Source organism: Peromyscus californicus, unplaced genomic scaffold, assembly GCF_007827085.1.
Source record: "Peromyscus californicus insignis strain IS unplaced genomic scaffold, ASM782708v3 Scaffold_13__1_contigs__length_99412109, whole genome shotgun sequence".
Taxonomy (NCBI): Eukaryota; Metazoa; Chordata; class Mammalia; order Rodentia; family Cricetidae; genus Peromyscus; species Peromyscus californicus.
In genome coordinates, this window is record NW_026294424.1 from 6762806 (window position 1) to 6776246 (window position 13441).

The 13441-nt window shown below is 42.5% G+C and overlaps 2 protein-coding genes across 3 annotated transcripts in view; one reads left to right on the plus strand and one right to left on the minus strand.

Annotated features, from left to right (window-relative positions):
- Positions 1-1327: 1327 nt before the first annotated feature.
- Positions 1328-11894, minus strand: Tug1 (taurine up-regulated 1). Its single transcript, XM_052736015.1, has 7 exons — positions 11841-11894; positions 11295-11367; positions 10788-10933; positions 10657-10696; positions 8201-10588; positions 6252-7011; positions 1328-4598 (listed from the first exon to the last, which is right to left on the minus strand). Exons 1-5 carry the CDS (start codon positions 11892-11894, stop codon positions 10152-10154), a joined length of 750 nt encoding a protein of 249 aa, XP_052591975.1. The 3' UTR covers positions 1328-4598; positions 6252-7011; positions 8201-10151.
- Positions 11138-13441, plus strand: part of Morc2 (MORC family CW-type zinc finger 2) — a 40645-nt gene continuing 38341 nt past the window's right edge. Inside the window, exon 1 of one of the 2 annotated variants that reach the window (XM_052736329.1) lies at positions 11138-12154. In XM_052736329.1, the coding sequence (XP_052592289.1) occupies positions 12087-12154 (68 nt within the window). In that variant the 5' untranslated portion in view covers positions 11138-12086. The other variant, XM_052736330.1, reaches the window with a different exon arrangement.

The window sequence follows — 13441 nt, forward strand, 5'->3', positions numbered from 1 at the left end:
TTTTCAAAGAGTTGAGCTGTCAGTGAAAGAAGTGATTTGAGGCAGGCCAAAGCAATGGATGTCCATTATACTAATAGTTAGCAAAGAAGAGAATCTTCAGTGGACCAGTAGCCAGGATGCAAAGGTCACACTATCATCAGTGCTTCATCAAGGTACACTGTAGTAGATTCAGCAATCTGACTTTTATTGCAGTGACACAGGATTTCAAAAAGTGACTCATTTTCTTCTCTTTGCCTAATGTAAGCAATGCAATCAGGATTTAGTAGTTTAGTCATCACTTTTAAATTTGGAAAAATCTTTCATGTAAAGTGAAGCTATCAAGCTACTGGTAATTTTGATGACTCAAGATGTTTTAAAGGATGCTTTAAAAACTAAGGAACAATTAACAAACTCAAAGCTTCCTAAAGTATAGCAGTCTGCCAGCTTGCATAATGCAAGAATTTAAGTGCTAGATTCGATATACAGGGGGTATTTTTAATCATTTGACATATAGGCTCAGGGTTAAGTAATTTGCCAAGGTCAAACAGCAGGGATTTACTTTGTGTGTGTTTTGAGACAGGGTCTCTCTGTGTAGCTTTGCGCCTTTCCTGGATCTCACTCTGTAGACCAGGCTTGCCTCTAACTCAGAGATCTGCCTGGCTCTGCCTCCCGAGTGCTGGGATTAAAGGCGTGTGCCACCACCGCCCGGCTGGCATTTACTTTTAAAATTCTTTTTTATTTTTTTTTCTGAGACAGGGTTTCCCTGTGTAGCTTTGTGCCTTTCCTGGAACTCACTTGGTAGCCCAGGCTGGCCTCGAACTCACAGAGATCCTCCTGGCTCTGCCTCCCAAGTGCGGGAATTAAAGGCGTGCGCCACCACCGCCTGTTTAAAAGTAATGTGGTAGTGTAAAATAGTAAAGTTGAATCTCATGTAATCAACACTGCTCAAAGAAAGTCAGTATTAAGACTTTTCTATGCATTTACAAAGATAAGCATACACTTTGAAATGAGTTCACACCATACATTTCTAACAATAACTTGTTTCAACTTATGGCCACTTTTCGATGTCTACTCACAATAAATGTACCTTATTTATGTTAACAACTATATAGACTTTTATGGCTGAATCAGATTATTCCAACCAATCTTTGAAGTTCCTACCAGTAATTTTTATGTTTCTGTAGTATATTATTCTCAGTTTGTTTTTCTTTAAGAAAATAATTTTGTTGTGGCCTTAACCTCTAGCTTAATAAATAACCTGAACATGTCAAGTTTCTTTCATTACTGGTAAATACTGTTATTAGTCAGGACTCAAATTTCAAGTAACAGAAACCAAACTCAAAGTAACTTCAACAAAAAAGGGTATTTATTGGTTCACATAACTGCAAAGTCCAGGGGATATATCACTAGCTTCAGGCACGGTTGGATCCAGGGGCATAAACGTCATCAGAACTCAAGTCTTTCCCTCTTTTGGCTGTTTCCCTCTGAACTGGCTTCATTTTCTGCCTGGCTCATTCAACATAGTAGGCCCTGTTGGTTTTGAGTTTTTCTTCTACAAAGCTAAAGCATCTAAGTAAAGAGAACATTTCCACAACTGAGTAAAACGCCTAGGGTTGATTATCATTGGACAAACTTGAATCATGCATCCATTCCTGAACCAATCACTAGAGTCAAGATGGACTTTGCTGATTGATGAGGTTGGAATAACTTGTCCAGCACAAGATTCAACAACTGTCTACACCACGTGGACTGAAAATTGGAAGAGATGGTTCCAAAAAACATCAGAAGTTGTTATAGTTAGATGGAATGGACACTGGGCAAATAAAAAAACGACATCCAGGAAAGGACCAGGTACAGTGAGCTTAATCTTTGCCTATAAAGTTGACTTATAGTAGCTGGCATTTCTTCCTTGGTAATCGAATTCTAAAAATCACCAGGAGTGATGTCTATCCTGTCACCAGGAAGCCTACAATTCGCTCGAATGAACAGTAATTTTCATTAGCATCATACTCAAGGATTCACCATAGGGTTTCCATTCAAGTCAGATTTATCAGTGCCCCACTACATTGGTGATGTGAAGCAGGAAAACCATTCTACTTGGCAAACAGATCTGTGAGGCTATTTGAGTTAGTTGCAAATTAAGTTCAGTGGTAAAGTTCTGGTGTTGCTCTATGTCTCGTTAAGGTGAACTTAGTTCTGGATGGGTGAGGTACAGGTTCCTTCTGTTCAAAATTCCTTGATGGAACTGGGCACAAGAGAGGCTGAAACTGACTGTAGTCTTCTCAAGGCCAGTTAGTCTGATTGCAGTAGCATGTCAAAACAGGCAGGTTAAGGAGCTGAAGACAAGTAAAGACAAGAATAACTTCAGCAGGGCCAGCCATACCAACAGTTAAGCTATAATCTGAAGGAACAGGCAGTTTAACAACGAAGCTCTGTAAATTAGTTTTTGTCCTGGGTACTCCATAGGGTTTACTCCAGACATAATTTTTTGGATCTTAAAGGGCCAGTTGGGTATAGCAGCTTTCATTTTCCTGCTCATCTGTGCAAGAACTGTCAGCTTAGAAGGCTATATCCTCAATGCAGACTCGAGGTTCTAGTTAGAAGTCTATGCTACATCTGGGAGCAACAGGACCGTAGAGCCAGGTTTGTCGTAGTTGGCTCTACTTTCTTTGGTAATCAAGTCTTCACCTTCTGTAATACAGCCCATCTCCAAGAATCATCTTAAAGGCAAGTCAAGGCCTCAGACTGGTTGGGTGGCACTGTTTTAAGATTTAGATGAGCTCCGAGGCATGAAGACAGTAGACAAGGCCCAAGATTAAGGCTTTTGCCTTAAGTTTTAGTTTTTTCTACTTATCCAATCACTGATTAGATTCTTGATTCTTCATTTTAACTGAGTATGGCAGGATTAGAGGATATGACTGGCAGTGTAGACTTTTCATTTTTTTCTTCTGCAAATACATTTAAAAGAAAAAGAACTAATAATGTAGAGGTAATAGAAAAGTGAATCTGTAATTTCTTCTTTACAAGTAATAGTTGCATATACAAGCAGAAGTCATCCAGATTTTGATTTGCTGACTGTGAGCAGTTTAGAATAAACAGATCTAAGTCTGATTTGCTGATTTGTGTAAGAATCACATAACCATGGTTAAGGGATAGAAACAAGGATATAAAGGAGGCAGTTCCAATGTTTACTCAATGCACTCAAGAGTAGCTCTGGTAGTTGGCCCATAAATTGACTATGAAGTTGAGGAATGAGATTTTCTCAGGTCACAAATTAAAGTCTTGTTATAGGAATTTTATCCTTTCTACAGAGAAACAATCTTAATGTCTTAAGAATACTTCATAGTAAGGAATAAAGTCAGCCACTCTGAACTAGTGTAAAGTGATAGTATGATATAGATGAAATTCCATTATAATATCCACAAGGACAGAAACTCAAGAATACTGAAAAAATCCTTAGCTGCCATTTATAGATTTTTTTTTTCCAAGTTAGTCTACTTTTCCAGCAAATAGGTTGACAATATGCTACTTGAAATGCCTAGCAAGTTATCATGGCCTAGAGTCAAAGAATCTGTGTCCAACTATGCCTATCACATACAGCTGATGGTACCAGGCATGGAGTATAATCATTAAGGAATATCTCACTGGGTAGAGGAAAATTTTCCAGCTATATTTTAAGTCACATATATGATAAAGGACGTTCAGAGTATGTCTTCAGGATCATCTGTTCCATGTAGAGGTGAGTAGTTAAATTAATTTTGAATAGGCAGAAATACACGTTGGAGGAATTTGTTTTTTTAAGCCCTGTAAACAGTAGCTATTAAATAACAGAAAACCATGGAGCAGTTTAATTACTAGTAGTTGAGTCACATGACTTGAAATTTGAGACAGTGAATGATAACCAGGTTGCAAGGCCCTTTAGGAAAAACTGTATTTGGATTTTGCTTCACAGTCAATGGTTATCCTTTGTACATGGAATACCATAGTTAATGAGGAGAGATCAAATGAACAACTTGGTCTAAGATGGCCTCAATGAGGCATCAGCTTCAAAACCAGCTTTCAGGCAAATTCGTATATCCAAGTTCCAAGACTTCCAAGTCACGTACGTCCAGTACCACTAGTTACAGGTTTGTGAAAGTTAATGCGGTTCTTCGGTGTAGGATACACATGAATTGCTCTCTGGCTATATCCAACTCCAGGAAGTCCACCTTGGATGGAATGCTATTAATAAAATTTCACTTGACAACGCTGTATGATCGTTCTCTGGACAAAGGCATATCCATCTCCAAACATGCTCAGCATCAACTGAATATGAACTATATAGAGTTGAAAGTACCTAAAAGGTCAGAATGTCATTCAGGTCAAACATGTTGTCTTGGGTAGTGGTTTCAAGCAGTATTTTCTGAAGAATTTTACTTAAGGAGGTCCCTTTAGGTGTCACCATGGTGGTAAAGGAGGACAGACAGTTGTGGCAGGCTGCAGACCCCTACTCCTGCTTCATAACTTCATCCAGAGCGGCTTCACTTTACTCTGGACTTCCATGTAGCTTTCCTTCAAAGGACTTCATGAGCACAAAGCCTTTGGAAAATCAGTGATAAGGATAAGCTGTTCACAAAATGCTGAAATACAAAAAAAAGGTCATGGGAACCAGAATATGGGTAAGCAAACTCAATGCTAAGACTACAAATAGACCTAATTACCTAATGTGGACCATGTTATTGACTGATGGAATTAAAGCTTGAGTTTACTGTAAATTTTGATTACTTGAAAGTTGAGCTTTTGGTGACTAAAATGACTAAAAAGGTTGATCATGCTCTAGTGGGTGGCCCCATGAGTACCTGGACAACACAAACTGGGGGTGGGTGGGTGGAGGGGAGGACACTATATAAAATTCCCTAAGAATTGATAAAAATAATTGATTAAAAAATGGGGTTGGGGATTTAGCTCAATGGTAGAGCGCTTGCCTAGCAAGCTCAAGGCCCTGGGTTCGGTCCTCAGCTCCAGAAAAAAACAAAAAACAAAAAACAAAAAAAAAAAAAAAATGACTACGGGGGAACAAGACTATTGGTTTTAGGTTGTAATAGCACTGGGAATTTGCAAATATTACTTTTGAGAAGTCCAAGGTTGGATGACTTCACTTAAGCAGTAAGATCTGACTGGGCCACAACTCTAATTCTATCTCTTCCTTTTCCCTCCTTACTTGAGAAGCAATTCCTTTAAAAGTTACATGACTCTATTGTGAAGTTATTGCTAACTCAACTGACACCAAAGTCAATTCCCCCTCCATTCTCCCATATTTTAGAGGTCCCCTTGACAAAAAAGTAATAACCCAAACGTGTAACACTCAGATGTAACATAATAATTCAAGTAGTTAATGACAAAACATGAAAGGGCAGTTTCAAACAGTGAACTTATTACTGGGTCTCCAGGCCAATCTGCCAATAATTAAGCATTGGTAACACAGTTCTAACGGTTTCCCATTCTGTTAAAAAGAATATTGGAAAAAAACAAAAACCCCTGCAGCAATCTGAACAATGTGTTAAACAGCTATATGAAGCTTTACTGCAGGTCTCAAAACCCTAATACGCTACACTACACTGTGTGGGGACACATATTACATATTTTACCACCTCATTGAACAACAAAAACTATAAATTATATACATATATAAAAGCAAATGGCCCATTCTACCTATTAATTTGGGGACAGACCATAGGTAAGCTTTCTGTGTCCAGGAACATTAATAAAACTTAAAGCAATAACAAAAATAAGTGCAGATCTGTAGTTCATTGGTCTATACCTGGGAAGACCATAAAAATGAATAAGGAAATCTAAAAATGTTTGTTTCATATTGCATAATAGCCTTGTTTTCTAACAATTTTTTTTTTTTAAAAAGCCAAATCACCAACCACCATGGAGACTGCTTGTTCTTATACCTCAGGGACATCATTAAGGATTCTGGTCTAAATATAGTTATCATGATTAAACTTCAAACATCATGCTAATAAGGGCACCATATAAAGTGGAAACTTGTACATTTTCAGTCTCCAGGCATTTTAATACTGTGAATAAAGTGAAGGCTAAGATAATGCCAAGGTTAATACTGGACCAGGAGTCAGAAGGACACTTACTGTGTCACATTGGAAATTGCTTAAATTCTTAAAATTCTGTTTCCTCATTTCAAAAAGGGGTGTGACTGTATTGATAACTGACATAAATGTATATGAAAGTGCTCTGAACCTGTAAAGTGCTATATAAACAAAGGAGATTACCATATAAGTTCTATCTTGATGTATCAAGGTCTTTTCTGGAATCTGGGTTGAAGCCTTGTGAGATGGTTAGGTAAAGGGATTCCTTAGTAGAATTTCTTAAATCGGTGAAAAATTTTGGTTCCTGAGTAACCCAAAGATGATACTATGAGGAATTCAATATGCCTTGGTTTTGATCCCAGTGGGTCAGAATATCTGCTTTCTCATTTCAGTAGACAGCTACAGATTTGAAGTATGGAAAAAAACAAGAGTCCAGTGACCTTGACAGGATCCTAGGCAGTTCGTTCAAATGTCAGTCATTTGAGATTGTGGAGTAGGTTCCAATGCTGTTCTCAGAGATGATGCCATTTTCAGACAGTGTTGACAATTTAAAAACAAAACAAAACACAAAATCCCCCGGTCCAAGTTTACTATGTGTCTCTGAAGACTTTTAACTGCAGAAATGAACTGTACATTTATGGAATAAACTTGGCCTTTGTTGTGATAAAATAGCTTCAGTTATTTGGCTTGAAGACTCTTGACTGCACTATAAAGGGCTGTGCTGAATCTGGGCAGAGTAGAACAGGAGTGGAGGTAAAGGTCACATCATGATGGTTGAATGCTTCTTGGGTCACAGTGGTCCACTGGAATGGTGTCTTCTTCAGTAGTAAGGTGGTAGGAATCACTGTGGACAAAAATCCAGGTACCAGGTCTGCAGGCTGATGGACTAGCAGAAGGTCATCAGAGGTTCCAGGTGAACACTCAGCAATCAGGAGGCACAGGACTAGAAGGGGCAGGGAAAAATAGTTAAGGTAACAAGCGCATGGAATTATAAACACAGGAGTCTAACACTGGGGTGGGAGCTGCTGTCAGCATATCAACTGTCTGATGGGTATCCACAAGCCTGGCTTACATGATGATAGAAATATTAATTGCTAGAGGCAAAGTCAGCAAAAAAAAAAGGTTGGATGAACAAATGCTGATAGTTCTCTGGCAAAGGTATTTTTCTGACTGTCTCAGGGATCAACAAAAAGGGAATGCCTTAAAACTCCTACTTTGGGGCAGTAATTTAATTGTTTTCAGGCTCCTGGGCATTAGGTGATAGGACATAAAAGTGGTTTCACAACTGGTACAAAAAGAAGTGAGATTTTAGGTAACACACCAATTTTATCCTTACTTTCTCAGTACTGTCCCAATGCCACCTTATACCCCTGTCCTTTAAAACTGTCCTAACCTTCACTTTAACAAGCTCTATCTCGACCAAGGCCTTGGTCGGTCAACATGCTTTTTTTTTTTTTTTTTTTTAAAGATTTATTTATTTATTATGTATACAGTATTCTGCCTGCATGTATCCCTGCAGGCCCAAAGAGGGAACCAGATCTCATTACAGATGGTTTTCAGCCACCATGTGGTTGCTGGGAATTGAACTCAGGACCTTTGGAAGAACAGCCAGTGCTCTTAACCTCTGAGCCATCTCTCTAGCCCCCAACATGCTTATCTTTAACACTCCCATTCGACTCTCAATTCCTTTGTCTATGGTTCCCTAGTTTTCTTTTGAATCTAGAATTAAGAAATAAAACATGAAAGAACGTGGTTTTTATCTAACGAATTCTTTTTATCAAGAATAATGTTAGTTATGTTCCCTGCTTTAAAAAAGGCTTCATTAGACGTGGTGGCATGTTTGGGCAAAGGGACATAAAACCAAGGTTTTTACTTTCAGCATCTGCTATATGGAAAAAGAACAAATGCATACAAGTCACTTTTACCAGATTTTGCACATAAAAGATTAAAGTTATGCTAGAGATGTTTTTTCTAATGTTAAGAGGGTCACAGGAAGAGAGCATTTTAGTTGCAAATGAGGAAATGGCAGAGCTGTGCCAAGTGATGAACCACAGAAGTGCATTTCCAGAGTAAAGGGAGTAAGAAGAAAGTGCAGAAATCGAAAGTAAGGGCGTTTGGAAAATGGTAAGTACCGTAGTTCACTTTGGATGCAGTGGTGTCAGTTTGCACTGAGGGTCTGGACAGAAACCGGGGTCTTCAAATTCCCAGTAACAGTGCTGGTGGCAGTGCTTGGTGACTTGTTGCCTCTTTATTCACAGCAAGATCCACAGTTCCAAACTTGAAAAACACGAACCATCGACCTCCAGAGTTCCTGCCACATCTTGACAAGCTCTTCAGGGTCACAGGTGATTGAAAATCTGGAAACCTGGAGTCCACAGTGGCAGCTACACTGAAAAGTGTATCCACTCCAACTACTGCAAACACTTCATGAACCTCCAATCCTGGACATCTGTGTTTTGTCACGGAATTTCAAGCTTTTAAGTTCCAGTTGATTTTTCTTTTTTCTTTTCTCCTTTCTCCAGAGGAAAGCCTTTTAACACCACAGTCTTAAAGAGTCTTTTGAGGTACATCCAGATTTAATTACAAAAGAACTAAGACCAACACATTTTTCTCCAAAACAGTCATTTCTCTTGAAGGGAAATCATTTGTCTCTGGCCCTTTGGTAAAGGGAATAGTCAACTTACTTTTTTAGACATTTGAATAAAATATCAGAATTGGTAACCTCTAATCATACAAAATACACTTAAATATGTTTGTGTTCACTTGCTTCGAGAGCTGTACCACTTGATAAGCACCACTCCACAAAACGAAAATGTTTGAAATGCAACTGTTCAAACATCTTTATAGTGTTTGCTGGATAATGGCCTGGAATTTAAGAAAAGCAGCTGACAATTAACAGAGAAATAAAAAAAAACAAAACAAAACACGGCATTTTGGCCATTTCAGTCTCACACTTGCAAGCAATTAGAATACAAGGCTGGCCAGGAAAAAGTTAAGCTTCAGATTACTTCCAAATATACTGATTTTGTGGTTCAGCCAGAGTCCAACAAAACTTTTCAGAGACTGTTAACCTTCAATTAATAATAAGAACCAAACCAAACAAACCAAACCAAAAAATAACCCCAAACATCTTCAGGAATCCAATGCCTGGTTCAGTCTTTTCCAGGGAGCCCGCTTGCTAAAAATCCACCTGCACCATTAGCTGGGTTTGGCAGCACCATTTAAAAATAAGCCTGTTCACTATCAACCACGCAAACCAGGGATACAAAATAGGAGCAAACGATGGATGTCTATTATGGTCGTAGAAAATGGTCAATGAAAGAAAAGTAGTCAGGCACCAGTACAAGCAGCAGAAAAACAATTGCTGGGCCAAAGATTACATTTCTTGATACTACAGAACACATTCACTCCTAATTGTAGCTGCTTTATATTGGGTGCCATTGTACCATATGTATCAGCCACCCTTCAGGCACCCTACGGTGAGAGGAAAGGGCTTAGAATAGAAGCCAAGCAGTGAAATGATGTTACCCGAAATAGCCATTATGCATTAAGAAGCAGCTCACATATACCAGGGACTAAAACGGGGGCTTCAAATTGGTTGTGAAGGGTCCCAAATGACATGGAGGCCTCAGTTTCCCCTTGGTGGCATGAATTGTTCTAAACTCTGCTGGGTCCTAGCCCCCTTTGAAAACTTGCTATCGATGGATGCGCTCATTCCCCTAGAATGCACTCTCCCACATGTTTCTGCACACAAATTCAAGGAGCCTGCCGATCTCCAACTCCAATAAAAGGTTCCCGGACCTAATTTCAGGGAATGAGCAATTGCTAAGTCTTCTTGCAACTCAAAGAAAAAATACAAACAATAATCATCCTTTATGTAAACTGACGCTTGTGTGAAGCGCTTTCAATCCCATACACACACTGATAGGCAGAGGAGGAAACTGAGGCGCGGACAAATTACAGAGTGACTTGCCTAAGGTCACTCGGCCAGCGGGTGGCTAGGCCCGGAAGCAAACCCAGATCTTCCGACTCCGGAGCTCGAATCCCCACCCCGGAGCTGCCGCCAGAGCTCCCGGCCCCCCACTAAGGTGGCATAAGCAGGAAAAGGCAAAGGAGAAAGCCCACCACCAACCATCCTCCAGCTCCCTCCTGTCCCTCCAACTGGGTCCTAGCAGGCCCGGAAGGGTGGCGCCAGGCCTCCAGGCCGGCCCCGGCCACCCCAGCCACCCCCGCCGCCTCCCCGGGAGCGGGGCGGAGCAGCTGCCCCCCGCCGCCAACCACCCGGACGACTCCTCGTCGAATCGCAAACGCATAGGCCGCCGCCCGAGTTCTGCGTACGAGAAGAAAGACGCGGCGCGAGCGCCAGCGGCCACCGGGCGCGCGCCGCGGCGGCCGGGCCTGCGCCCCAAGAGCTGGATGCCAGAGCAGGAGGAAGAGCCGCCAACCGATCGCTCGATCGACCGCACGCCCGCTCCTTCGCCCTACCAGACCGGGGAGGGGGGGAGGGCGCGCCAGGGCTCCTTCGAGTTAGGGGCCTGACTCCCCGGCGACAAGACAAGATGGCTCCTCCGCTCTGCGCTGCAGCTACCGTCCCGGCTGCGTCGCTCGGCCCGCCCCCGGTACTGTTTCTTTAAATGGCGGAGAGGGTCAGGAAAGCAGGAAGAGCGGCGCGCGCCCTCACGTGATGGGGGCGGGCCGGCCCCGGCCAGATCCGGTCACGTGGGCCGGCGCGGCCCGCCAATCCGGAGGCGGGGTCTCAGGGCGGGGGCGGGAAGACTGGCGGCTCCGTGATTGGTCGAAGGCGCGGCGGAGGCCTTGGAGGCACAGGCCGTCGGGAGAGAGCGAGGTGGCTCGCGCTGCGTGCGCTGACGGAGACAAAGCGGTGTCGGAGGTAGCGGTGCGGGCGGCGGCGGCGGCGGCGACGGCGGCCACAGCGGCGGCCGCGGCGGCGGCGGCGGCAGCAGAGAAGCCCTGAACGCTGAATGTCGTGACGCTGGTCTTGTCGTCATCTGTGCAGGCACGGCGTGTCGCGCGCGGGCGGCGGCGGCGGCGGCGGCGGCGGCGGCAGCAGCGGCAGCACATGGTTCCAAGAGCGCGCTGCGGTGGTTGAGTTCCAATTCCGCGGGGAGGGACAAAGGCATCTGCGAGCTGCAGGCAACGCCCGAACGGATCTGGGGGTGCGCTCGCCACTGCCCCCTGTTCTCCTCCCTGGATCTTGGGACTAACTCCTTTCTGTCAGGAGCGAGGAGGTGGCCACAGGACCCAGGCCCGGGAAGGCCTGAGGGCCCGAGGCTGTCTTCTGAGGGGAGTGGGGGAAGGGCGCGCCTGAGGTGATTCGGGGAGGGTGGCCTGTGAGGTGTTTTCTGTGGGCCACTGTGAGTAGTTTCACCCATCACCTGTGGTGATTGGGGCATACCAGCCAGCTGTGTTGGGACGGGGCCTGGGGAAAGAAATCGGCAGTCAGCACCAAGGACCTTTCAGTTGGGAAGCGGTGAAGCGGGAAATAGCATCCACTCCACCGCACTGGCCAGTAGAACACTTGTTGGAGGAGCCTGGTGTCGTCGGTGGTGGCGAAGTCTCCGGTGGTAATGACGTAGGTGGACCGTCAACTTTCTGACAGAAGTCGGTCAATTTCCTGATTCTTTTCAGGAAACAGAAAAGGACTAGAAGAACATGAAGATGAAGCAGTAATAAACCGCCAACTTTGAAGACCATTCTGAAGCATTCGTTTTTTGACACAACGCAATTGCATGGAGGAAGCTTGACCCTCACCACTCTTAAGGACTGTAGGTTTAGGATGTAGTTCTTTCCAAAATAGTACATCATAGTCGTCACATACTTAAATCACTTGCAGTTTCAAATGTCTGACTATATTTTGGATAGATACTAGGGAAATTTTGTTTTATGTGTCACTAAGAAGCCCACATTTACCCCTTACTGGACAGAACCCTAGGAAAATCTATTCAGTCATATGTACTTCCCCTGTTAACGGGTAAAGACTGGAGACTCATTGCAGTCATGGCCTTCACCAATTACAGCAGTCTCAACCGAGCTCAACTAACCTTTGAATATCTGCACACAAATTCGTAAGTATCCTGTAGGTGCCACTGAGGTAACCAGTAACTCCTCCTTGATGTTAATATGGAAATACTTCAGAAAATTTTGCTATTTTATTCCTTGGCATGTGTCATTGGCGTGAGATATATCACTGGATGTCTTGAGCGCTATTGAAGAACTGAGATCAGTGAAATATATGTTGCTAATCTAGAAGAAAATGATTTTCACTTACTGGATCACAATTTTCTAAATGCAAACTATATGGAGTCAGTGTATTGAGTTGTTTCATCCAAGTGTTTAATAGGAATCCAACAAAGGATCACCAGAATGTGGACCATCCAGTATCAACTGTTGCACATCTTTAATGACAGCCTAGACAATTGGGTTTATAACAAGTGTTTCTAACAACAACAACAACAACAACAAGATGATGATGATGATGATGATGACATGTGAATGACCAACTTGGAAGAAGAAAGCTGTTATTTTTTCAGCAAACAATTGGCTTTATTTTTTTTGGCAAATTAGTAGTATATCTGATATCGTTTGTATATGCTAAGCAGGAGTGGAGATTTCTTTAAAGCCCTTGATTTAGGTAGTCTTCCCTCAAAATATGTGAAATCACAGAAGCATGCTGTGTTCATGGTTCTTGAGAAAGTGAAGAGATTAACATCATTACAATTCAGTATGGAATATTTTAGGGTTTATTATCTATTTTGAAGACAGAGTCTTTACATAGCCCTGGCTGTCCTGAAACTGACTATATAGATGAGGTTGGCCTGGAACTCAGAGATCTACCTGCCTCTGCCCCTCAAGTGCTGGGATTAAAGGTGTGCTCTACCACACCCAGCTAGTGTCAGTTCTTAAAACACCTTCATTAAGTTACCTTTTGGGGCTAAAAACTAGTCAAAAACATTCACCTGTTACTTTTGAGCTCAAGGTAAGTATTCTTAGAGTACTGGATGAGGAGTTAATGGAGACCTAAATGAATAAATGGTCCAGTTAGTGGAAGAACCCTCTGCAGATTAGAGAGCATAGACTTCAGTTATCCCATAATAGTGCAGTTATTTTTTTAGCCTTTTGTGATTCCATAATACTTTAAAAAAATGTTTTCTGAGCCATGTAGTGGTTGTGCATGCCTTTAGTCCCAGCTCTTGGGAGGCAGAGACAGGCAGATCTCTGTGAGTTTCAGGCTAGCCAGGGCTACACAGAGAAAATTGTCTCAAAACAAACAAAACAAAACCAAAAAATTCCCAAACCCTCAACCAAACAAACAAAAAAACTTGAAAAGGAAGTAGTTTTTTTTTTCTGAGCAG

Coding starts and splice junctions, on each gene's coding strand:
- Tug1 (XM_052736015.1), bottom strand. CDS start 11,894: ATGATGTACTATTTTGGAAAGAACTACATCCTAAACCTACAGTCCTTA. Junction 11,368..11,840: donor ACCTACAGTCCTTAAGAGTG/GTGAGGGTCAAG, acceptor CACTCCCCTCAG/AAGACAGCCTCGGGCCCTCA. Junction 10,934..11,294: donor CTCGCTCCTGACAGAAAGGA/GTTAGTCCCAAG, acceptor TGTCTCCGTCAG/CGCACGCAGCGCGAGCCACC.